The 23,700-nt window shown below is 40.0% G+C and overlaps 1 protein-coding gene across 4 annotated transcripts in view; it reads left to right on the top strand.

Annotated features, from left to right (window-relative positions):
* The first annotated feature begins 448 nt into the window (after positions 1-448).
* Positions 449-23,700, top strand: part of esrrb (estrogen-related receptor beta) — a 45,048-nt gene continuing 21,796 nt past the window's right edge. Inside the window, exons 1-4 of one of the 4 annotated variants that reach the window (XM_088316667.1) lie at positions 449-946; positions 3,835-3,903; positions 13,268-13,677; positions 20,505-20,630. In XM_088316667.1, the coding sequence (XP_088172793.1) occupies positions 897-946; positions 3,835-3,903; positions 13,268-13,677; positions 20,505-20,630 (655 nt within the window). In that variant the 5' untranslated portion in view covers positions 449-896. Of the gene's footprint in view, positions 947-3,834; positions 3,904-9,260; positions 10,008-13,267; positions 13,678-20,504; positions 20,631-23,700 lie in introns of those variants that run through there. The other 3 variants (XM_088316677.1, XM_088316686.1, XM_088316695.1) reach the window with 3 other exon arrangements.

The raw sequence follows: 23,700 nt of genomic DNA, 5'->3' as shown, positions 1-23,700 counted from the left end.
AAGCACAATTTTTGATTTGGAAAAAGATGGAAGTTCTAAGCCTTCTACAGCCACCCAAGACTGTTTGTAAATCGAAAATATGGTGTAACGTGAAGTCATTTTTCTTTGAAAAAAAAATAAAATAAAAAAAACTAGGTGTTTTTTTAATGTTTGGCCGGTACCTATGATGTTTGTGCTGGCGCTTGCACTTCGCCAAATCAGGTCTTGCTTGGTTATATTTTTTGGAAGTTTTGCGCAGCTTCCAATGTTACGTTTTTTTTCAGCGACTGTTGTGATGTCATCACTTGCTAGTGTGTGTGTTGTGTCCATGCATAGCGTGGAGATAGTGTGTGAGCATTTTGGATCCCTCCTCCCCAGCGCTGTGCCGGCCCCACTGTCACTTTAAGTCCTCCCCCTCGGAGCCAGCCAACAGCAGCTGTTCCATATTCATCAAGCCCTTGAGTCTTAAAGAGCCCTATCCCGCCTGTGGAAAGAGTCATTCCTCTCGCTGGCGCTCTCCTGCGCTCTCCATCTCAGTCCTTATCCCGCCACTGCCTGCGAGTCTCTCTCTCTCTCTCTCTCTCCCTCTCTCTCTCCCTCTCTCCCTCTCTCTCTCTCTCCCCTGCCTCCTTCTCTGTCCTACACACACATGCACTCTCCTACAATCAGAGACGCGGTCTTCCTGCCACACATCTCGACATAAACATACACAACACACATGTCCCCTCACACATGCGCGCGGTCACTCAGTCCATCAGAGTCCAACATACCTGTGCAGGCTGGGGGAAGCACTGCTGGAGGGGGTTTTCGGCAGCAACGTCTCTGAGGGTGCTCCGCTGTCATTTGGGGGAAGAAGCGGCTCTCAATTGTTTCCTCTTTCCTCTTCCTCTCATTCCTGGAATGCTAAAACTGGACTGATGGACATTTCAGAACTTTGTCTCCCAGACCCTCTCAGCTATCATAACCAGTAGGTGCACTCTTTTTCTTGCTTTCCTTCCTTCACTTTTTCATTTTAACACCTCCTTGTGATCTTTATTGCGCTTCAGTTGGTGTTATGTCTTGTTTCACTTTGCCTGCACTTTTCTGTCAATCCTACTTGAAGCACATTAACTTTTCCTGTTCATGTCTTCTTGTGTCGATCATGCAGGATGGAGTTTAGGCGACTTTGTATCAAGCAACAGAAACTCTCTGTATGTGTGTGCATGTGCGTGTAGCTTGAGCACATGTTTTATGACAGCCTTGACATGTTAAATTCTGAGCGTGCACGACCATTTAAGTTTTGTTTCTTAAATGAAAGCGTCACAGCTTTTTAATTAATTCAGCCGATGAGTTTGACCGTATGTTTGTAAATAAACATGGGAACAATACTTACGGTTTTGGGATGAAAGTAAATCTATATTTCAGAAAAAAATAAATTGCACAGTAAAGGCCAGGCCAAAATAAACAAAAGGACAGGAACGGTGGCTGGCTTCGCTGTCCCAGCAGCGGCGCGCAAAACAAGCTGCCACCTCTGCTCAACAATCTGATCCACCTCGTTTGACATCGCTTCACCTATCTCACAATTTAAATGTCTAAATTATCTATGTGCAAAACATTTTTTTCAAGATAAGTTCAGTACTTAAGCCAAAATTAATCTTACCCATTACAGAGTTTGAATTATACTAATCAAAATAACCAACAACAAGATATTGGCAAACCTTAGAGGTAAATATTTACTTCAAATTTACAATTTGGAAAAACCCAGTCAGACAGCTCAACACATTGACATTATTAATTAAACATCATTTACATTTTATTTCAGAAATGATTGTGCCCTTATTTTAACTGTATGAAATTCTCTGCCAATTTAAATGAAAAGAAGTTCATATTAATTACTGCCTTTTTCAACACATTTTATTTAGTTAATTTGCATCTTTAAAGAGAGTGGAAAAATATTTTGGATTTAAAAGAAGTCAAGTTGAAAAGCTGAAGACTTGCTTTTCTTTCATAAATTATTCTTTTCTCAACATAGTTTACTTTGCTTTAGTAACTGCAACTTTGACAATTTGTACCATTATTAAAATTGTGACCAATTTATCTTTGCTCCTTTAATGCATTAAAAATTTTCTCGTATGAAAAAAACAATCCAATTATTTATAAAATTGGTGTGCCTGAAACACACCAGACGAAATACCTTCCCAAGACATAACTTTCAAAAAAATGATAGAAAAACTGCTATTATTTCAAAGTCGCTTCTCAGACTTCCTACTGTCAAACTGTGCTCGGTGGTTTAGTGAATTGTGTACGTGTGAATTGTGTGTCTCATCAGTTATGTGTAAAATAGGAGGAAGAATCAATTTATTAGTAAAAAAAAATAATTAGCAAGACAGATTTTGCATGCCATATATATAAGAACAGCTAATTTCACATTTTATAGCTATTTAAAATAATTTTTCTAAAGTTTGTTACACTTTCGTTCAACTCAACTTTCTCCCCCTCCTCAGATATTATTTCAAGACAGACAGAAACAGCTTTTTCAATACATCTAAATGTGAACAAAATTACACATTTACTATATAGTTCATATTTTCACCCTTCTTACATTTTCATATGTCACTTTGAATATACAATTTAAAGCTGAATAATGAAAATTAAAAAAATGTGAAATATATCGTGTAAAATCTCTGATTGGATGCCACATCCCACAAATACACTGGTAAAAAAAATATTATCCCCTCGTCAATGCTTAAACACGTCCAATTTTCTCATGTATTTTTTATTTTTTTTAAGTTGTGATTTTAAGGTATGAAGCAGCACCCTTCTTTCTGTACAATGTTCATTGGCGTTTAAATCACACACACTTGGGAATGAACGGAACTTCGATGGATGAGAGGATTAGTCAGATGCACAGGATGAATTCTGTGTCAATAACACGGTACTATAAAACAAATCACAAACGTCGACGTGTGTATCTCGCCAGTGCCGAAGCTGTCAGCAGACAGTGGATTTTTATTTGGAAATAATAGCCCCCTCAAATTTACCAACAAGTTTAATTATTGTCTAAATATTTATTTATTCATTCTACGCCAGCCCATTTTCCTTCATTTTTATTTTTCCTGACATTGCGACTGAGTCAGGTATTTACTTTATGCTAATAGTTGAACGTCGCTGGTGGAGCTTTCATCCAGTCAGCATGTGACTTCTCTGTGGTCTTAAATGTTCCATCAACACCTTGGCTTTCCTTTAGCCCAACATCACCACTGCTTCAAACAGTTAACCGCGCCACCCAACCCTGCCCCTCATGAAACGAGACCTTTTTCATGTATTTTTGTAGAGAAACAGAAACAAGTTAGCCCACGTTGATGGATTAGATTTGAATTTATTTGACATTATTCCCATCTTGTGCCGCACTGGAGCCTGCAAACACCCATGCAGGAGTCCATCCGATAGATTGTTATTAGGTTTCAGAAAACAAGGAGAGGGAATTACATTAGTGTATCTTAAGTTAAAAGCTCTTTGCTCTTTGACCAAGTGTTTCATTGTTGTTGGGCTAATCAGATTTCTGCTGTCTTCATGGAGATGCTATCACAGGGTAGAGGCAATGGTGGGTAACCAAAGCAGCCGCGCACAGACACTATCCAGATGGGATCAGCTTACAATAATTTGGTTTCAGAATACATTACAAGAAGAGGCTCCCGGCTGAGAATGGCCACCCCGCTAGGAGACGCGAGCCTCTGTAGCCTCTGAAGCTGCCGCCCCAGCTGACCGGCCCGCCTTCCCCCATGCCGCCTGCATTTAGGAGGCATTGTGGCGTCTATGATGTCTATAAATTCAGTTTGTCACCCCATTCTAAATACTTCTTCCTTGTACCAACAGGGCTTTGTTGTCCAATTCATTAGAGAGATTCCTGAGTCCACTGGCCACGCTGGAGCCTTCTCATTTCTGGTATCTAGTATCATTACTTTCACTGTAAATGTGTCACTCAGATTGAGATGAAGGGGGGGAGGGAGAGTGAGTCCCCAGGCCAAATGGGGATGCAGAGTTTATTAACACTCGCTGGATTCCCGCTATTCTTTCTTTTTATGTGAGCCCCAAACAACCATGTGTTTACACAGAAATGAAACGCGTTAACCTGATTTGCCCTGTGAAGAAAAAAAAAAGTAGATTTGTTCAAATAATTTCACTCAAAGTTTTAGATCTTCATTTAACATAAGCCGCTAATGTGCACCCTTATCTCAGTGATTAGCTATCGCGATGCCATTTCTGCGTATTTACCAAAACTAAATAATATCATCACGCGTGTCCTGACTAATATTCTCTCCACGGTAACATTGGAGACCTCCGCCGCAGTGCGAGAATCGGTTTAAAAATAACCAGGTCCATTAGTCTACAAGGATAATGCTAGCCTACGTGGGCTCTTATGCCCTTGTGGCAGCCGAGTGCTATCACTGACACAGCGTGTCAGCACTTCTTCCTGTTGCTCCAACAGTGAAGGGCTCCTCTTCATTTGCAGACACATTTTTTTGCATGCACAACACACACATTGCCTCATATTGCGCCTACAAGTTCCCTAAAATAACATAAGAAACAACTGTGAATGTTAAAATGTGAAAAAAAACAAAACATGGTTTGCAAAGTTTCACCTGCAACAAAAGGTCCACTCGGTGCCGCTTAGTTGAAAAAGTGATGTAAGGGGATAACTATATGGGTGTTTATCAGCGAAGGCTATTGGTATTGAGCGTCCTGTTGTTTGAAGGTTATGTTTCTGAGCAGTAATTGAAATGCAAAATAACATTTGGATCGATGGTTAGCTTTGTTTATTTATGAAATCAATATTGAAACCGTCCGTCACAGCAGCAGCTCCCACTCTTACTGACAGCTTCACCAAGTCTCCTCTTGTGTATGCCGGACCAGCCTCGCACCCGCTACAATTTTACACATAGCTCTTTTTCATGATGTTCTTTGGAAAGCTGTGAGCAAATTACAGGCTTGTGTTTGCATTGATATAGAGTTTTATAATGTGGAGAAAAAATATGGAGCATTACATGAGGAAATGTTCTTCTTAAAATGAGAAGAAAAAAAAAGAACGTAAAACAGCGCAAGGTTAAATGTGGCGATGTGAAATAGGCCTGAGGCTGTCGAATGCCTGCCTCAATGTCTTTTTTTTTTCTTACAATTTTGCTCTTTCATTCATAACTTTGCGGTTCCTGGCCCATTTGGATACCAGTCACATAATAGACGAGTTAAAAAAAAAATCCTCCTTAGGATAAGCACCGCGACAGCGCTAAGTGTAATCAAATAGTAACATTGAGTGGTTGGTTGTTGAACCTGCCCCTCGAAGGCAGAGATCACCGGCACCCCCCACTGCCAAGTGTCCGCAGACACCAGACATGGTGCACGCGCAAATGTATGTTTAGATTGCCCCCTGAAGGAGACACATTAATTCATGAAATATCCCCAAAGTTTAATTATTTCTGAATGGTGTGGTGGCGGACCCGATCATATAAATCAGTAAGGCCCACCCGCCTTTTTATTACCAGCACTATTTATGGGAAATATGTGGCAGCTGGTGGAGATGAGCTTGTAAAAAGCTAGAGGCCATTGCTATGACGATGTTTGCCACAGCCGCAAACATCGTCATCGCATCAATTAATTTACAGTCATTTGAATTTGAAGTCTGACTTGATGCTAGTGTCATTTCTAGACACCGGGATATGCTTTCTAATGGCTGCTCTGACGATGCCCTCTACAAATATGTACACGTCTAATTATGTTTAAAAAATTATTGCACATGTAATCATTTTGTGTATCTGAGGGCTGTTTTTGTCCATTTGTGATCGCCTTCTCTTTTGATTGGAATTTTAGTTTATGGTGGAGGCAGGAGAGGCTCTTTGTTTCAAGCAGGTAGAGTTGACTCCTAAACAAGAACAGCCTATCAGAGGAAGATTAATGAAGCAATTTCATGCATGGCGCTATGCTTCTGTCCCCCCCCCCCCCCGAACGCACACTGACTGTGTCTTAAACCTGCGAGCTATACTGGACTTAAATAGCCTTAACCCTTTTAGAATAATATTTCTGTTTGTCCCCATGTAAACATGTTCCGCGATACCACATGCATCTCTGACAAAATGTTTTTTTTTTCTCCGTGTCAGAAACAATTTTTTTTTAAGTGTCACACAAGTAGAGTAAAAATATTACATAATTCAAAATATCAGTTGTCCAATGATACTTTGAACGATTAACGCCTAAAGTGAAATTCGATAATTTCCCGTGACACTTTTGGAATAAAAAATAGGCATTACAGTATTATTTATTTCTTTCAATTCGTGAATTGACGAACTGGCCGCAAATGTAAATTGTGAGTGACCTATCGACTTACCATGCATCGCTCCTAAACAATGTTTTTTTAATACAAAGAATAGCTGACTGTCAAAATATTTTCCAGTAGCAGCAGTAGTCTAAAGTCAAACAATAATGACTTTTTATATATCATGCACCCCTTGTAATTTCATGTTGTCAAATTATACCATGACAATGTCACAGAACAGATGTAATGGGAACTAATCTTTTCAAATGAAAAGACACAATTAGACATTTAATCCCAAACGTACGGCATTGAGGACTAGACTTATCATGAGCTTCTTTTTTTTTTCCCAGACAGCATGATGAGCTGTTCAATTCTGCAGGGAAGTCCTCCACTGGGGTTCTAAAGAAGATTGTACTTTTTTTTGCTCTATAAAATCGGAGGTTTAGCCAGTCGCCAGGCCCCGCCTATCGCATGCCTCCACTGACAATATCTCCATCACAAGTCATTTGCTTCTATCAACATCCTCAACCCGAGCCTTTATAAGAACTGGATCTGCCCTGTGCGGCCCAGACGGTTTACGTCAGACGAAAAGCAGAGCCTATATGCCAGCCGCATCTCCTCAACAGGAAGGAGCAGGAGGTGGGGGTCGGCGGGGATCAATAGATGTGATCTACAGTATTTCTCGGTTTGGGCTATCATATGGTGCGGCCGCAGCGTGGGGCTCATGTTGTCGTAGTGGAGTGAGCTCATTGCTTTATAAAGATGATAGCAGCATTGCTGTGGAGCAGCTAAATATAATCCTGTGCTGGAGTCTGAGAGACTTAATTGTAGAGGCCGCGGAGGGCAAGGTCCCCACGATGGGAAACCAGCACTAGCCCCCTTGCCTATGGACTATTGATTGGGGCCCCTTAATCTCCTCTGGAACCACAAACACTTAAATCACGTATCGCTTACTTTCTTTTTCTCTCTTTTCTTGTACTGTTTTTATCTTCATTTTTATTGTTATTGCTGATGGGAGCAGGCGCCTCACATTCATTACCCCCCACACACACATGCACGTATATGCCAGTACAAGATTAAGGGTTGACAATCTGAAATATTAGGGGTCTCATTTTTATATATCCAAATGAATCCCCAAGGAGTGCAACCACAGCCAACCACTTTTCCCCACTGGGATTCCATCTTTCAAATATTGTCTGCAGCAAAAACACACATTTAAATCAACGACCATTCAACAACGGTGAAAAGCACTTGCCCCAGGACTACATTTGCCCCATATTCCCATGATGGTCATTAATGTAGGACCAGTTAGACAAAAAGCATAGTTTATGTTTAAGATGATTGTATATTCGAATCCCAAAGGGCTGCTCCAAGTCCTTCTGGGGCAACTGTGCTTTTCCTTGTCTGTTTGCACACCCTGCAAACTTAATTTGACTTTTTTTCTGGCTGGAAGGTTCTCCCTCACCCTCCTTCAGTCATTGCTTTTCCAATAAGTCCCCGGTTGTGTGTTGAAGCGGTAAAAGGTGGTCATAGCCCTTGGAGGAGAGGTCAGGATGGCGACTGCCAGTAGGTTTTGACTCTGCTGGAGAGGCTGAGCAAGGCTCAGAGGAGGTATTTTAGAAGCTAATTGAGTTTGTCCTACCTGCGCCTGACTCCAGGACCAGTGGCTTATCAGACCACATCGCCTGGGGCCTTCTAGACAAATCCGCCCCGACTGGGGCATCTGATATCGCCATCACCCTGCCTGCACATGTCAACCCCCTCCTCCATTCAGTTTGAGGTAGTGGGCATGTGACACCTTGTGATGAGGTTAGTAAATGCTCGAAAATTGTGTGGTTGGCATCAGGTGGCCTTGATGGTTAAAAAAAAAAAAAAGACATCAACAGTTTCACGCATTGTGTGAGCTGAGCCTTTAGCGTTGCTTTGTGTGATTTGTATGTGAGGCTACAGAGGAGAATGTCCTCCTGAAAGAAGTAGGAAGGTCTTCACAGGAAGTCCAAATTTGCTCATTTAGATGACGCTCTCAAGACAGTATCGTCCGAGTTCTGCTTCCCGGGAAAGGAAGTGTCAAGACAAGGCGGAATGAACGTTCTTCACTTTTTCTTTCGGATGACCAGGAACAGTGAGTATGAAAAAGTGTTGCCAGTCATGGGCCAGCTAATCCTGGCCACAGCAGTGGAATGATATTAGGGATCTGAAATGTTGCTGGTAGGACCAGATGGGATCAGATTAAAACCAAAGTGAGCAGTGTGTTAGCACACACGTATCCCTCTGCTCAGCATGAATTTTGATCGGTACAAAAGGAGAAGGTGGAGAGGACGGAAAATGAGAAAGGGAACAGTAAGAGGAGCTGCGCTCCTTTGGGCAGACAGGCAATAGAATATGAAATGCTTGTACTGAGCTTGAGGAAGGAAGTAAAACAAAATGATAGATTTCACAGCATGAAGGTGTCTGCCGTAATGTGCAGCATACCTGCTAATTAGTACCTATCCCACATATTGAAATATTAATCCCGCCTATTGTGAGTGTCAAAATATTTAGTGCTCATAATTCTTCGGACAATGGTATTAATTCATAGGTTTAAATTAGTACGGACCCATTTGAGATCCGGAATATTTATAGATTTTTTTTTTTTTTTCTCCACACTGTTTGATTAATACCACACGTTCAAGTGGTTAGTATTCCCTCAGTATCATTAATCAATATATGCAGACTTGTTAAAAACATACGCATAGCAGTGGAATAATGTGTCATGGCAGAATGAGTTAAGGGAATTCTAGCCAGAACATTTATAATAAATGGCCACATTGAGCTGGAGGCGAAACAGTTAAGACACTTATGCAATTATGCTAAGTGTCACCCTGAAGATGGCCTTTGAACCGGGGTTAGGCTTACTCTGAATTTGTGAAATAAAAGCTAAATGGAGCCATCTTATGCGCCTGCGTTTTAATATATAGCCTTTAATAAGCCAAGTGCAGGTGCCCTATCGCACAGGTGCACATATCCATCTGAAACAGAGAACATAAAGCAAATGAACAGAGCCATGCATTAATTTACGCAGATGCAATCTGCATTCATTATCAAGAGCGGCAAGTTCTATTTTAGAAAGGCATGAAATTGATTCACCTTTCAATTTCTGTCTGCAAGGACGTTTAAGAGTACAAATGGATTTTTTTTTAAAGCAGCAAATAAGAATAACACATTGCTATCGCTAATAAAAAGTATATTTGCGTGCATCTTAAATCAAGCTAAAATACTTTTTTTTTTAAAACCTAGTTTGGATTCATTTGAGGACAAAAAAAAGGGTTGGGCATGCTGATGGGCTTGTTCGTCAAGGTCAATGGATTTTAACATGGGGCATTTTTTTTTATTATTTATTTTAGCAGTTAACCTTTTTTGTGAATTTCCAGAAGTGGTAGGCACCTGGAGCTCCGATGAATATACATGACAGCAGGGAGAGAAACCCAGGAATGAGATTTAATTTGACACACTGACCCCCATCTCCACGGGCCTAGGAAGCCAGGGTGAGAAAATAAGGTTGACCCAATGACCCCTGGGCCTGAACCTCTCTGTCACCCACCCTTGCAATTAAATCATCCTCAGAGAGCGAGAGGCAGTTTGGCCAACTGAATGGAGACATAGCAAAGGCCTCTGGTTTCCTGTCCTCAGCAAGAAGCGCTCACAGACTGACAGCTAGCTTCCAAGCTGACAGCCTGAGTCCAGCGGTGTAAATCCTATTCTGGTATGTCAAATATGTAAACATTACTACTTGTTGGCAATATGCTGATGGAGCAATGTGCCAAGGCCCAAATTTGCTTCATTGCTGCTCTTCTCGTGTAGCCTATTTGTCAAATCTGCATAAACAGTGTAACATTCAATCTTGTTAATGTAGCAAAGTCCAGGTGACCTTTTAGCCCCATCGTGGTAGCTCATGCAAAGAGGTGTGTCTGTTTTAAAATGCATGACCTTGCCATAATCTTAAAGAGGAAGACAGCCTCAAAAAAATTCTTCACATGAATATATTCTTTGCAGGCCCACTAGTTGAAACAGGACATTCTGATTAATATTGCCTTTGTGGAATATGAGGTTTTTTTTTAGTCAGCTCATGGTGCAGCCATTTTGTCACTTCGGTCTCAGTTTCAGAAATCAGGTGAGCCGTGATTTGTCATGACCTGAGCTTTGCGCTTCTGTTATGTCATTTTAAGTCAACAGAAGTGACATAATGGCCGCCGCCCGAGATGGCTAAAAACGTGTGAAATTTGCTGCTTAACTCATATTGTACAAACGCTATATTAAACAGAATGCCATGTTTAGACTAATGAATGCGGATACAAAATTTTATTGCAAAGACTTTTTGGGGGTTGACTTCCCCTTTAATAAGTCACTAAATCTTCACATTACATTACAGTTATTGCCATTTACTAGCGCATTTATTCGCTTTATTTAAATTGCTAAAAAAAAAACAAGTTGAGCAAAGTTGTAGCTCTCATTTTTTCCAGTTCACTTCTGCTAAAGGTCACAGCAAGCTTCCTGTTGTTACTATGAGTACAGAATATTTTAAAGCGCATTGTACTGTCCAAAAGCGAACTGCTGCACTTTATCCTGCACACGCTACATCATTGACTGCGTGTACTCCAAAATACAGTTATTAGACAGACAGTGGAGCAGTCGATATGTTGTCATCGCGTTTCCTTTTGGTTCACTGCTGACTCAAGGAGACAACCCAAGGTCCTCTCTGCTTTCTTGTCTGTGAAGGATGTGCGTAGAGTCGTGATTCTCAGAGTGCGCTACGCGGGGATCTTTCTTGTGCGACGTAAAAATAATTATCAAGTATTGTTGCAAGCCGGTAGTTGCGTTGAGCAGATTTGTTTGAGTTCTGTCATTTTGGTGAGGTCAAGAACGAGTGTGATTTGTGATTGGATGATGGAGTTGGAGGGCAGGGAGACAGAAAGCAAAGGCAGAGAAGTACAGAGATGTGGGTTGACGGTCACATGGAATGAAGTTTTGGTTTATAGTTTTGGTGTGATTATTGTTGAGAGTAATCATTTGTTCTGAAATAAACAATTTGTTGATTGCTCACCGCTCATTCTGGTGGCTTTGTCCAAGCACAGGCAGTGCGGAGAGCGAGCCAAGCAGGTGCTGACTGACTACTGCAGGAGCCTCGTGAATCGGAGTACCGTTTGCAGCCAGTCCAAAAAATAATTATAATCATTTCAACTATTTAAAATTAGACTCTATTTGCAGCGGAAGAGAGGATGTTTCTTTTGTGACCACGTGAACAAAACACACTTTGATAACAACTGTTTGAGTGGAATGTAAACTGTATAGCATTCGGTGCAATAATATTAAATAAAATAAATTCTGAATAAAACCTTTGCCTCGTTACTTATGAAGACAGAGGCCTACGATGCTACTGTATTTTAATGTTGATATTTGTGGAGTGAGCCATTTTTTTTTTTGGGGGGGGGGCGTACTCAGTGTAAAATGTTGAGGATTATTGCTTATGGCTCATGAAACGAGTTTGTCCATTTATGTGCACACACAGGAGCCCGTATCATAATTGTGTTTGAATTTAATTGATCATGTTTGAATTCAATCATGACATTGATTATTGTTGTTTGGTTAGCGGCATTCGACGACTTTTCTTTTGGAGCAGCGATCCCTGACCTTTTTTGCGCCACTGACACCGGTGCATGTAGTTGTAATTAGTGATCTGTGTCTCTCAAATGAGCTTTCCCCATTTTAGAGGGTTTTTCTCTCTATAAAAACTCCAGCGGCTTGTCTTTTAATGTTGGATGTTCGGCTTGGGTTTCGCGTGTCGAAGCAGATTTGATGACTTCATTGGTTCAATTTGGAACCTGTATATTAACCCTGCCTATTCCGCAGAGAGGGTTATGTATGCAAGACACCAATAAACCCAAACCATTCATATGACCGCCGTTATTGTCTGTTAAAATATAGCTTTCTCACTACCGCTCACTAACGAATGGCCCATTGCTTGGGGGACAAAGTTCCATCTAATTTTCCATGCGTCTGAGCATTCACACAAACTCCCTCAGCATTCCTTCGACCACAGTGAGCAATGTCAGCCATGAACGTGTCGGCCAAACCAGTACCAGAGATCATAACATGTTACATGACGTAGGTATGTTACTTGCAAAAATTAGCCCCAGTTTGAAAGCAAATGTTAAGGATGAAATATTTCTGACACTTTTTTTTATTATGGATCGGCTCAAATTGACTTTGTCCAGAAATCAATGCAAGCGAATGGGGGTCTTCCTCCATGTTTGACTGAGCCAGCTGAAAATGTGATCATTTGCTTCCCGTGCATTGGTGACAAAAGGCCACTTGGGTTGCTAGAACTCATGTCAATTGCACGACACATGACCGTCGACATTTCATATGTTCGCCACGGTAATATGCTCTAAATGTCTCACGATTATTTCGGGGAGGCTCCGTCTATGGTATGACGAGTGGACAATGCTGCATCTACTCATATCGGTGGCTTTGAGCAATGTTTGTGTGACAATGATAACAAGGCATGTGTGTTCGCATTGCATTTCAGTCTTTTTTTTTTTCATTTTTTTATTTTTTATTATTATTATTATTTATTTTATTTTTTTGCATTTTTTTTCTTCCTCGCTCCGTCAACCGCAACTGCCAAATAAACTTTTCAATTTCTTATTTTGAGGAGAATATGAAAAGAGAAAATGCAAACACAGCTCGGGTTCTTTTATTTATTTATTTATTTCTATTTTATTTTATTCATTTAATGCACTGCGCTGAAAGGGTGATACCAGTGCGCAATTGCTCCGGTGCGCAGCTTAGAGGGTACATTGCTTGGGGACCCCTTTTTTCGAGTATCATGTTGGTACTTTAATTTCGTGTGACGGTCACTATATTTCTATCATTCTGCTTGATAGTTGTACTGTATAAAAACACTTGGTAATAGTCTGTCTCTCCTCTTTCTTCCCCTCCTATTTCTCACCACGCCTCTTACAGGCTGCTGAATAGAATGGCCGCTGATGATCGGCACTTACCCTCCAGCTGCGGGTCCTACATAAAAACGGAGCCATCCAGTCCGTCCTCGGTCATCGACACGGTCAGCCACCATAGTCCCAGCGGCAACTCTGACGCTAGCGGCGGCTATGTCAGCACCATGAACAGCCACTCCAACGGCCTGGACTCCCCACCCATGTTCACTCCCGGCGGGCTTGGAGCCGGCACCTGCCGCAAGCGCTATGACGACTGCGCCAGCACCATCATGGAGGATTCATCCATAAAGTGCGAATACATGTTGAACTCCCTCCCCAAGAGGCTGTGCCTGGTCTGTGGAGATATAGCTTCGGGGTATCACTATGGTGTGGCCTCTTGTGAGGCCTGCAAAGCCTTTTTTAAAAGGACAATACAAGGTATTTTCCACCTCGTCTTCATCCAACAATACTTCGAACACAGTGAATAGATTTTTTTTTTCTGATTTTACAACACTAAAGCATATTCCATCCAAAGATTCATTGTGTAAAAATACACAAATTATTTCCATCCAAATAATGTACATTTTCATGACCAGCAATAACCTAAGATCTATTATTTTACACAAGATTATGAGATTTTCATTTGGTTCCTAGTCCAGTCTAAAAGGCACTGGGTTTAGAGACACTGACTCATTTAACTCAAAATTTATAATATATATGTATATATATATATATATATATATATACATATATATGGGTTATTATCAGAAAAGATGGTCCAAGAATGTGATGTGAGCGCAAAACGGAACGTTTTTCAAAACCAGTTAAAAATGACAAATGCTTTAAATCAAAACTTCCTGCAGTGCGCTATGAAGACATAAAGATAGTTCACTCAGTCCTTTGTTCGCAGGAGATTATTGAATGTCGGGATCCCCTCTGTTGTTACGTTTGGTACATGGACAGTAACACTGTGCACTCAAAACTAAATTATTTTTAAACATTATTTTTGAAATACAGAAATATTTGGTTAAAAATTTGTGCTGGCGCAATGGCCATCATGTACAATTGTTATTTACGAGGCATTGTGGATCCTAACCCTTCACAAAATACAAAATGCCAGCAGCTGAACCTTTCTAATCCTGCTGACTCCCGCTCAAGAATGTGTGTGCAACCAGCGTGAAAAAAAAAATCGCTACCAGTAAAACTAGTAATGATGCTTGAAGCGTAAAGTCCTCAGTTTTCACGAAAAAAACAAAATAGTCTTTTTCATCATTTGAGAGAAACAATTGAACTTCCAATTTTAGTTCCAAAAATAGTTCCAGCGGAAGCACAAGGTTAAGGACAGGTTTAAATTGACGTACCTTGAGGACACAAAATGTCAAAATTGTCATATTATGAACAGCATGGCACTCAATTACCAAACAGGAAGTAGTCGCGACGGCTATTATTCACTGCTCCAAATACATTTACACACAAACAAGAGCATAAATCACATTTTATCTCTGCATTATATATGCATTATTTTAAACAGTCAAATCTGGTGATTGATTTTAGAGGAAAAAAATGATTGCGTCTCCAACTGCGTCGCCATCCGACGCTCGGGGCAGACCATGTTTTCTGAAAACTACCCAAAAAATACGTATAAAGATGCGAGCCTAGTCCCAAGTATATTGTCATCATCTGTCATGGTTGATGGTGTATTCTGGAAATGACACACTAACTGTTTGGTCAGATTTGGTGTCGTATTGGTGCTGTTTGACCAGATATTCTCAGAATACGCTTTATTATTCCTGCCCTGGGTGTGCTTGTGGGTGTGCGTGTGTGTGTGCGTGTGTCTGTATGTGTGTGTGGTGCGTCGGGGGACCAGGGTATGACCAACTGGCTATCTACAAGGCATGATGTATCACAGCTTCTCATTAGAGAGGCGATGAAAGCCCCCCCACCCCCACATTGTCAAACTGCTCTGTGTCAGATTAATCAGAAAATCTGATATTGTTCAGCCTGGAAAAAAAAAAAAAAAAAGCACAGTTACGCATGTCTAAATCCAGTTGTCTTAAGAGTTGAATACATGCAGTCGAGAACAAGATCAAATAAAAATGATAACGTGGAAATTGAAGAATTTTCACGTTTGAGTTAAATGGATGTGACATATTCCACCTATTGCACCCAATGTTCACCCACATAGAACAGCATGCATTACGAGTACGCTGCCTGTCTTGATGGGAGGTGTTGATTTTCGACCTTGCATCACTATCAGCGTTAGACAGTCTATGTACCTTTTTCAGACAAACAAAAGCATTAGGCCAAATCCGCATGTTTACCATTGCTGCCATCAGCAATCCTGTCTATTGACAAAGATGAACATTTTCTCCCAAGTAACATAACTGGGCTTTTGTCCCCTCGCTTAAAGTAACACAATGGAACAGAAAAGAGGCATCAGAGAAGAAGGAGATGTCTTAAGTGAAGCACGGGCCTAAACAATTAAGAGGAAGGTACATGGAGAAAGAAATTGAAAGCTCCGACCCTCCCCTCCCCTCCGACCCCCCCACTTTGCATTGTCGATTTGAAATCCCTCTCTTTCCCTTCTTGGAGGGCTGCCTGTAATGGAGCTAATCTGCCGTCGTTTGTCCGAGCCACAGGAGTTTTGTCAATAACAATCAGCGTTTGGAAAGTGTAATTAAGGCCGAGGCTTTTCATTAGGAAGAAGGGAGGGGGCCGTCTCCAGGGACGGGCATGCCAATTAGAAACTCAGGCACGCGTCGCCGGGTAATTTCAGGGAAAGGAGGGGAAGAAAACCCTGGACTTCTTTAGATTGAAGAGGGACTCTGCTGCTCTTTCACATGAGAGGAGGAGAGGCTTAATGGCATAATAATCAGACAGGGGTCCCGCACGGAGAATACTGGGACTTTTTGGGGGGGGTGAAAGCCCACCAAAATGACAATAGTAATACATGCATTTAGTTGGAGGAACATGCAAAGAGTAAATAGCAGCATGTAGAGCATTTTGAAAGAACGAGGAGGTGAGGTTGATGAGAACCGATTAATTAAAGGAATGACGAGGCAGTCAAGGTTGGAGTGTGAGACGGTCCTCGCTAATGAGAAGAAAACAAAGACCCTGTCCCTTTCTAGCACTGCATCACATTCTATAGCACTTAGGGCAAATAGCATGATAAATTGGTCATAGCTACTGTACCATCTAGACGGCTTTTTTTTTTTTTTATCACCTTGGACTCACCTTGATGACAAAATCTTCAGAATATATATTTGTTTGCCAAGATGCAAAAAAAAAAAAAGAAAATTCTACTTGTCACACAAATACACACACAAATCAAATATTCAACAATACAATAGTCAAAAATAATAACGAAAAAATAAAAAATAAAATAAATGGCACTGTCAGAGAGGTATTTATTAAACAATATCGTTGTTATTGTGGTTGTAGTTTGTTGTTATGTAGAGGAGTTCATTGTTCATTATTTTTGGCTACACTATTCACATAATCAATTAAATATGTGCCAGTCTCAATCTAACCTGAACATTATCCATATATTTAATATTTTATTCACTTATTGTGATAGAGTCTACAGATGTCATAACTACTTTTTTTTAATCAAACCATTTCTTTAATAACTTGACTTTACCTCCTTATCATGTATATCTTTTTACCTTTTCCACATCCATCCTCTGTCATCCACTTAAATAAGCCCCTTGAACTCATACATTGATAACGTTACATTAGTCAAGGCCAGGCCCAAAATGATGTCAACCTGAATCCCCATCCATCCCAGAAGTCCCTCTATTCTCTGGACTCTTCTAATCCCACGCCAGTCCCTGCGCCTCACGTGCCCTACCAATCAAAAGCATACATCACCTTTTGAACCATGTTTTCTTCCCATTTTGATCCCAAGTGTAAAACTGGTGGAAAACTAACTGAACCCACCGACCCTCTTTTATTTGAAGTAATAGACCTTGACAGTAAGCCTGTAAAAGTCTGTTTTGATTTTGATGAGAAATACCTGCCATTTTACTGTAATTTACTTACAAGACCCGACTTTCCCCTCTGTGTCCTGGCATGGGTCCTGAAAAGCCATAAAATTGATTGAGAGATTCTTATCAAGAGAAGCAAAAAAGGGAAATCTTTTTTTTTTTTTTAACCCGGCTGCAATGTTATTGTTAACCAAACCATAAACCTCTTCAAAGACAGATAAACACGTGCATGGTCTTTGAGCAAAGAATTGCCAGGATGCTTCATTTCTATCGGTGAAATTCAAATATGAAATTTCCGTGCAGTGTGCAGGGTTTGGCTGCTCATTTATTTATGAGTGACTGACCGGCAGCGACTAGTTTTGTCCTGGTTAAAATTTTAAATGACCGGTGAACTTCGCTTCTTTATTGTCACTATTTCCCAATCTCTGGAAATTCACTCCTTCCATGAGAATCCTGCCATGTTTTTGTGGTTCATTAAATAAATAAATAAATAAATAAATACTGTACATCATAGTCTTTGTGGAGCCTCAAAACGCACCACAGGGTTGCAATTTTTCCTTTGCTACGCGTCAGTAGCGCCATAATCAATGCCTTGATGTGTGGCGAAGTTGCCAACTTTTTCGCAATGATCCTTGACCTTGGCTGACTTCGTATTGTGCTCCCTTTGGAATGCAAACCAGTTGATTGAGTGAGAGCTAATTTGGTTTCAACCAAATTTTGCTTTGTTTTTTTGCTCAAGTCATTTCTAGACAGGATTAATTAGCAATCGGCTCCACGAAGATCGGTTATGTCCATCTTTTATTTCTACTGGGATGTTCAAAACTTACAAATTGTTGTTTTGCTGTCATTCTACCATGAAATGATGTGGTCCAAAGGATTCTGATTCTGTGGCACTCTTGTTTATGCCATGTGTATAAAAAGCAAGGAGATGTAGAAAAAGTACAAATAAAATACTCCAAGGGGGAATCAACCCCAAAATAAAAATAAAATAAAAATATTCAATGTGGCTTTACTAGTGTCAAAACGGCATTCTGATTAATGTCGTGTTTGTGGAATACAAATTAAGTTGTAAATTCCTCCTGTCGTAAGCCAACTCAGGGGGCGGCCATTTTGTCACTTTCTGTCGACTGAAAATGACGTCCCAGTTGCGCAAACCTCAGCTAACGACCAATGCCAGCTCACCTGTTATCTGAAGCTGAGCCATGATTGTTCATTATTTCAGCCTTGAGCAACTGTGATGTCATTTTCAGTTGATAGAAGTGACAAAATGGCCATCCTCTGAGATGGATAAAAAAAAAAACAGGTGGAGTTTACTGCTCGATCAGTGGGCCTGCATAGAACAAATTCTTGTCAAGAAAATGGGTTGTCTTCCCATTTAAGCTGCCGGTCTCTATCATGTATGAAAACCCTCCTTTGACAGAATATCCGATGCACATAGGGCTTGACAGAACATGTGTACGCCGTGGCACAAGTGTGTGAGAGTGCATGCTAGTTTTTGTTTCTCAAGAGTGTAATATCAAAGCACTGTAGGTCTTTTAGTAAAGCACCAGGTGCGGCTTGCGCACGTGTTCACTCAAACCCTGACAAAAGGAAGGAGGGGTTAGATGAAGAAAAAAAAAAAAAACGCTAAAAATGCCCTCAGGGATGCACAGGGTCAATTGGCTGCATTTCCATGATGATGACATGTAATGAATATGAAAATAGATGGACTTGGCCACATTAGCTGCCAAATAAACACCATCACGGAATCAGTTTTCACATGTTTCCAACAGGGGGACCTTGCCACACCCTTCCAATTGTTTGTATTCGCTTCTGTCATTTGAAGACATAAATACCGATTAATTTGAACAAAACAACCCTGGGTTTTAAATGTTTCAATGCTTCAGCACCAAACAAAGATTAGCAGATTCATTATGATAGAACTAAAAAAAAAAAAAAAAAAAAAAAACATTATTTGGTTGCTGCGCTGGGCAGCACTGATTGCCTCCTCTTGGCGTGTGTGAAAATGAAAAGGATGATTATAGTCTGGTTCTGCTATGACAACAGAGAAAACAGAGCGAGGAAAGACAATCAGAGCTCATCAGCCGTTTGCCTCACACCTTTATTTACCCTCAATCCCAAAGAGATGAGTAGAATTAGCATAATGATTTCTAACCCAGATATAAGGAGGAATTTCTAATTATTTATAACATCTTGGGACCCCCGACTTGATCTGTCCAATAATGTTAACATAATTGCATAAGTTGTCAAAGGGTGTTGGAGGGCCAGTAAAGGAACGCCAGTGGAATATTACAGAGCTTGCGGCTGCTCTGTGTGGCAAGTGAGAGGGAAGCGCTGCTAGAGGCGTGCGTGTGTTTGAGAGTGTGTCGTTCATGCGGTGGGCATTAATTGTTAAACATTCACTGAGAAAATAAAAAAAAATAAATAAAAAATATCTACTACATATTTTCATAAAATCCTCATTATTTACAAATTATAATGGGTAATTTAGTGAATAACTGGTGACGGTATTCTTGTATTTGTATTTGCTTGAGACTATAAAACGTACTGGAAAAGTTGCGTGACCAATAAAAGCCCGGCTGAAATAAGGGGACTGTAATGCACTGAACCCCTTTATTGAAAATCCTTGAGCTCAGTAAAATATAGGGAACCAGATAAAAGCAAAGGATATCCTGCTGTCCATGTTAAAGCTGAGCACAACTGTTTTATTTTTTTTTTTTTATAATGGAGCAATGAAACTCTTTTTTTCATAGCGCCATCCTGAAATCATACGCTGAAACTGAATAATGTATAAGCCTCTTGCTTGTCCAGTATATAAATCATCAACAATGGCAATTGTGGTAAGAACAGGTTTGGCTCGACAGGAGTATTATGTAAATTGGTCAGTGGCAGCATGTTCTGTTCATCTAGCCTGCTATTGAAGCAGTGGCAGGCCCCGCTGAGCGCCGGGGGACATAGCCTGCACCTGGGGCCATGCACAGAATTAACAAGGCCAATTTAGTGTTGGAGCAGGATTGCAGCCACCCTTGAGGACCACTGTAGTTTTGTCGCTCTTTACCACTCAGCTATGAGCGCTTTTTCCTTTGGGTCGCAGTAGCGGAAGGATTTTTTTTGGAGCCACAAAGTTGTTTTTTCTTTTTTTCCATGAAAGACTCCTTATTTCTTAGTACTTAAAATAATCAGAAAATTTATAAAGTAAATCGGTGATAAATCGTGTTTATGCTTCCTCCAAAATCCTGTCATCCTTGATTAATTAATCTTGTGTATTCCCTTTCTTAGGCAACATTGAATACAGCTGTCCTGCCACAAATGAGTGTGAGATCACAAAACGGAGACGCAAATCATGTCAGGCTTGTCGCTTCATGAAATGCCTCAAAGTGGGGATGCTGAAAGAAGGTAAGAAGAGTAAGAGCATTTTTTTTTCCCTTTTGCACCCATATTTATAAAAACAACCCTTGAAAATATGCAACCACCATTGATTTGTGTGAACATTTGGAAACATTTTGTAGCATTCTTTTCATCAAAGTTCAGAAATAAAATACTGTAAACCGTTTTTCTTTTTTTTTGTGCATTAGTAGTGGGCGTGCTGTTTTTATTGCTCCGCTGCTCCTTAAAAAAGAAATATATATATATATATATGTATAAAAAATAAAATATATATATAAATATATATATGTATATATATATATATATATATATATACGGAGGCACTTTTTAAAGTCAGCTTGGCCCTCATGGTTATTCAGTAGCTTAAATAGTCTGCCAGATAGAGGCCCGAACAGATACAATTCTGCATAACATTGCCCACTTTTACGTTCTCTGGCAAACTTGCACTGTCTATATTCTGAAATTATTCCTCCCATTATTCACCGAAGAGAGGGATTTATAGATGCATATATATCCAGCCGCCACCTGAAGCCAGAGTCGTAACCTATATGGATCTCTGCACAGAAACCGAATCCCCTGGACTGCATGCGGCCAGATAAAGCCTTAGTGCCAGAAAGACAGAGTAATCGCATTACTATCTGATGAAAAATTGATGTCAATATATCATCTTGGAGAGTACGAGACTACAAAAATATGTAGTCACGGCTGTAGAGTAGAACGAGTGTAAAACTCAAATATGCAGACTTGTGCTTAGCCCAAGGTTCCACGACAAACTTTTGTGCATTCGCCACAATCACAGAACAAGAATGACACGATTTAAATCTGTCATCATACCGCATTGATGATTGTCATGGATCGTGTTGCGCTGTGAAAAGCATTATGTCGTTGCCATCTTTAGCAAAGAGATGTCACATCATTTTTACGTGCATAAGTACTTTCAGGTAAGCCGCTTTAAAGTGTCTCCGAAACGAAATGGAAATAGAGACACGTGGTCAGTTGCCCAGTGTAAGCTCAATGAAGCCTTTAGCTCAACGCCGTGCTCAGGCCCGAGTGTGGAAACGGCTACCGCTCATGTGACTGCGGTTGCCACTTACTTTCATTACGGCAGAAAGGTCACATTGTGTGCCAATGGAAAATCACCTAATTATAACTTTACCGCTCGAACAAAGATGCAGCACTACTCCATGTCTGTCAAAGGAAGAAACACAAAAGCAAAAAAAAATAAAAAAATAAATAAGAATTGATTGAGATATTTTGCTACCAAAGTCGGACTCCGATTCTTTGGTTTTAAGGATTTGCTGATACTCGAGTCTTGAACCCATACCTCAGCAACCCATTAAATTAAAAAAATAAAAATTGCCTCAATTTATTATAAAAAATGTACAAGCAGATACATAAATAAATGCTTATATGTGTTGTTATATACATTTATATTTGAATTACATCTGCCGATCTACCAAATAAGTGCCAATTTCATACATTAAACTTTTTCCCTTTTTAGCTCAAAATTTGATTAAACACATGTTGAACAATTCAAAATGTGTATTGGTAAATTTCATACACATATACATATTTTAGGTAATTGTTTTTTTTGTACTGAAACTCTTCAAATGTTTTTAGCATAAAATCCGTAAATACATTAACTATAGCCATGACATTTATTTATATGAATAAAATGCTAACATTAAACAAAAAACATGCATGCAGGATGCTTTATAAAAATGTATTTTCATTTAATTGTGTTGTACATTTAGACATTTTATTTCCTGGGGAATCCAACAGCACCAATTTGAAGACTGGTCTAGACTGATAAGCATAAACATTGGATGAGGGATTTCTTTGTTTGAGTGCACTTGATTTATTGAAAGGTAAACTATACCTTTCCATTATTATTTATTGGCGTGTGCAAGCCAAAATGACGAGTCCGCACAGCTACTGAATGTAGTTGGTGGCTTCTCTCATCTACAAATGGCACTACAAACGACACTATTGATTTGCGTCGTGAAATGTCACCAGCTACGAACAAGCTTGCTTGTCACCAAATAATTTACTCTTGTAACACAGTTATATTTGAACTTTTCTCATTTGGATACGTCTCAATTGCTAACCGGTCTGTCCTGCTCTCAACTCGTGTGTTGTTCAGTAAGGCAGCTTTATATCAGGCAAGGCAGACTTGGACTGCTTTTGTTTTGTTTTCTTTACACATTGTCTGTGTCTCCTTGTTGCTCCAAACAATTTACTTTCTTCTGCAGCGCGGAGGGTGAGAGAGAGTTTATAGGCAGAGGTGTGTGGGGGTGTGTGAGTGTGTGTGTGGCTCTTACTTCCACTCAGACGGCTGCATACTCCAAAACCAAAACCTAACATACGTTTAATATAAAATTATGCTTTTATGGCTCCATTTGATAATATATTTATAGCTTCGGATCATTTGGTCACATTGTGACCTGTAAAATTGCAGAAAATTAAGAAAATCGATTATTTTTCCCCAAATACCGATCAGCTGGAAAACTCCTGATCAGCTCCGATTACTCACGAATTATCGGATTGGGACATACCTTGAAAAAAATGATTACATTTCGCTACCTTACACATGCTAAATTCATTTATTGCTTGTACGATTTATTTTGCGTGTGCTTGTGTGAATGAATTCCCATTTTATATTTTATATTTGACGTTCATAATCTGATTAAAAAAAGAATTCAAAAGTTACACATTAATTATCTAGTACTTGAGTAGTTTGTTGACAATACTTATTTTTACCGAACTAAATATTTTATTGGCTGCTTTATACTTTACCGTCAGTAATATGAATTTAAAGTGACCATATTGCTACCGGACTACAATGTTTGTCTCGCTGGCCCAACTCTGCCCGCGCTTGGTGGAGAGGAAGATGGTTTTCAGCAGTTTGATTTAAGGAGACCTGCTCATGTTGAGTCGCTGTACTTTCGCTCTCACTGTATAAAGGAGGAAGTGATCAATAGAAGAATCAAATGTCAGAGGCAACAGGTTTTTCCTCTGATCAATGAAAACGGGTCAGAGCTTAGAGCAAGGGAGAAGACAAGATACGATTGAGAGATTATATTGACAT

The sequence above is a fragment of the Idiotropiscis lumnitzeri genome, chromosome 1 (genome assembly GCF_059441095.1).
Source record: "Idiotropiscis lumnitzeri isolate Australia: NSW breed Sydney's pygmy pipehorse chromosome 1, RoL_Ilum_1.0, whole genome shotgun sequence".
In the NCBI taxonomy this organism is placed as follows: domain Eukaryota; kingdom Metazoa; phylum Chordata; class Actinopteri; order Syngnathiformes; family Syngnathidae; genus Idiotropiscis; species Idiotropiscis lumnitzeri.
The sequence above is the reverse complement of the archived record's forward strand: the minus strand, read 5'-3'. Positions and strand labels throughout refer to the sequence as shown.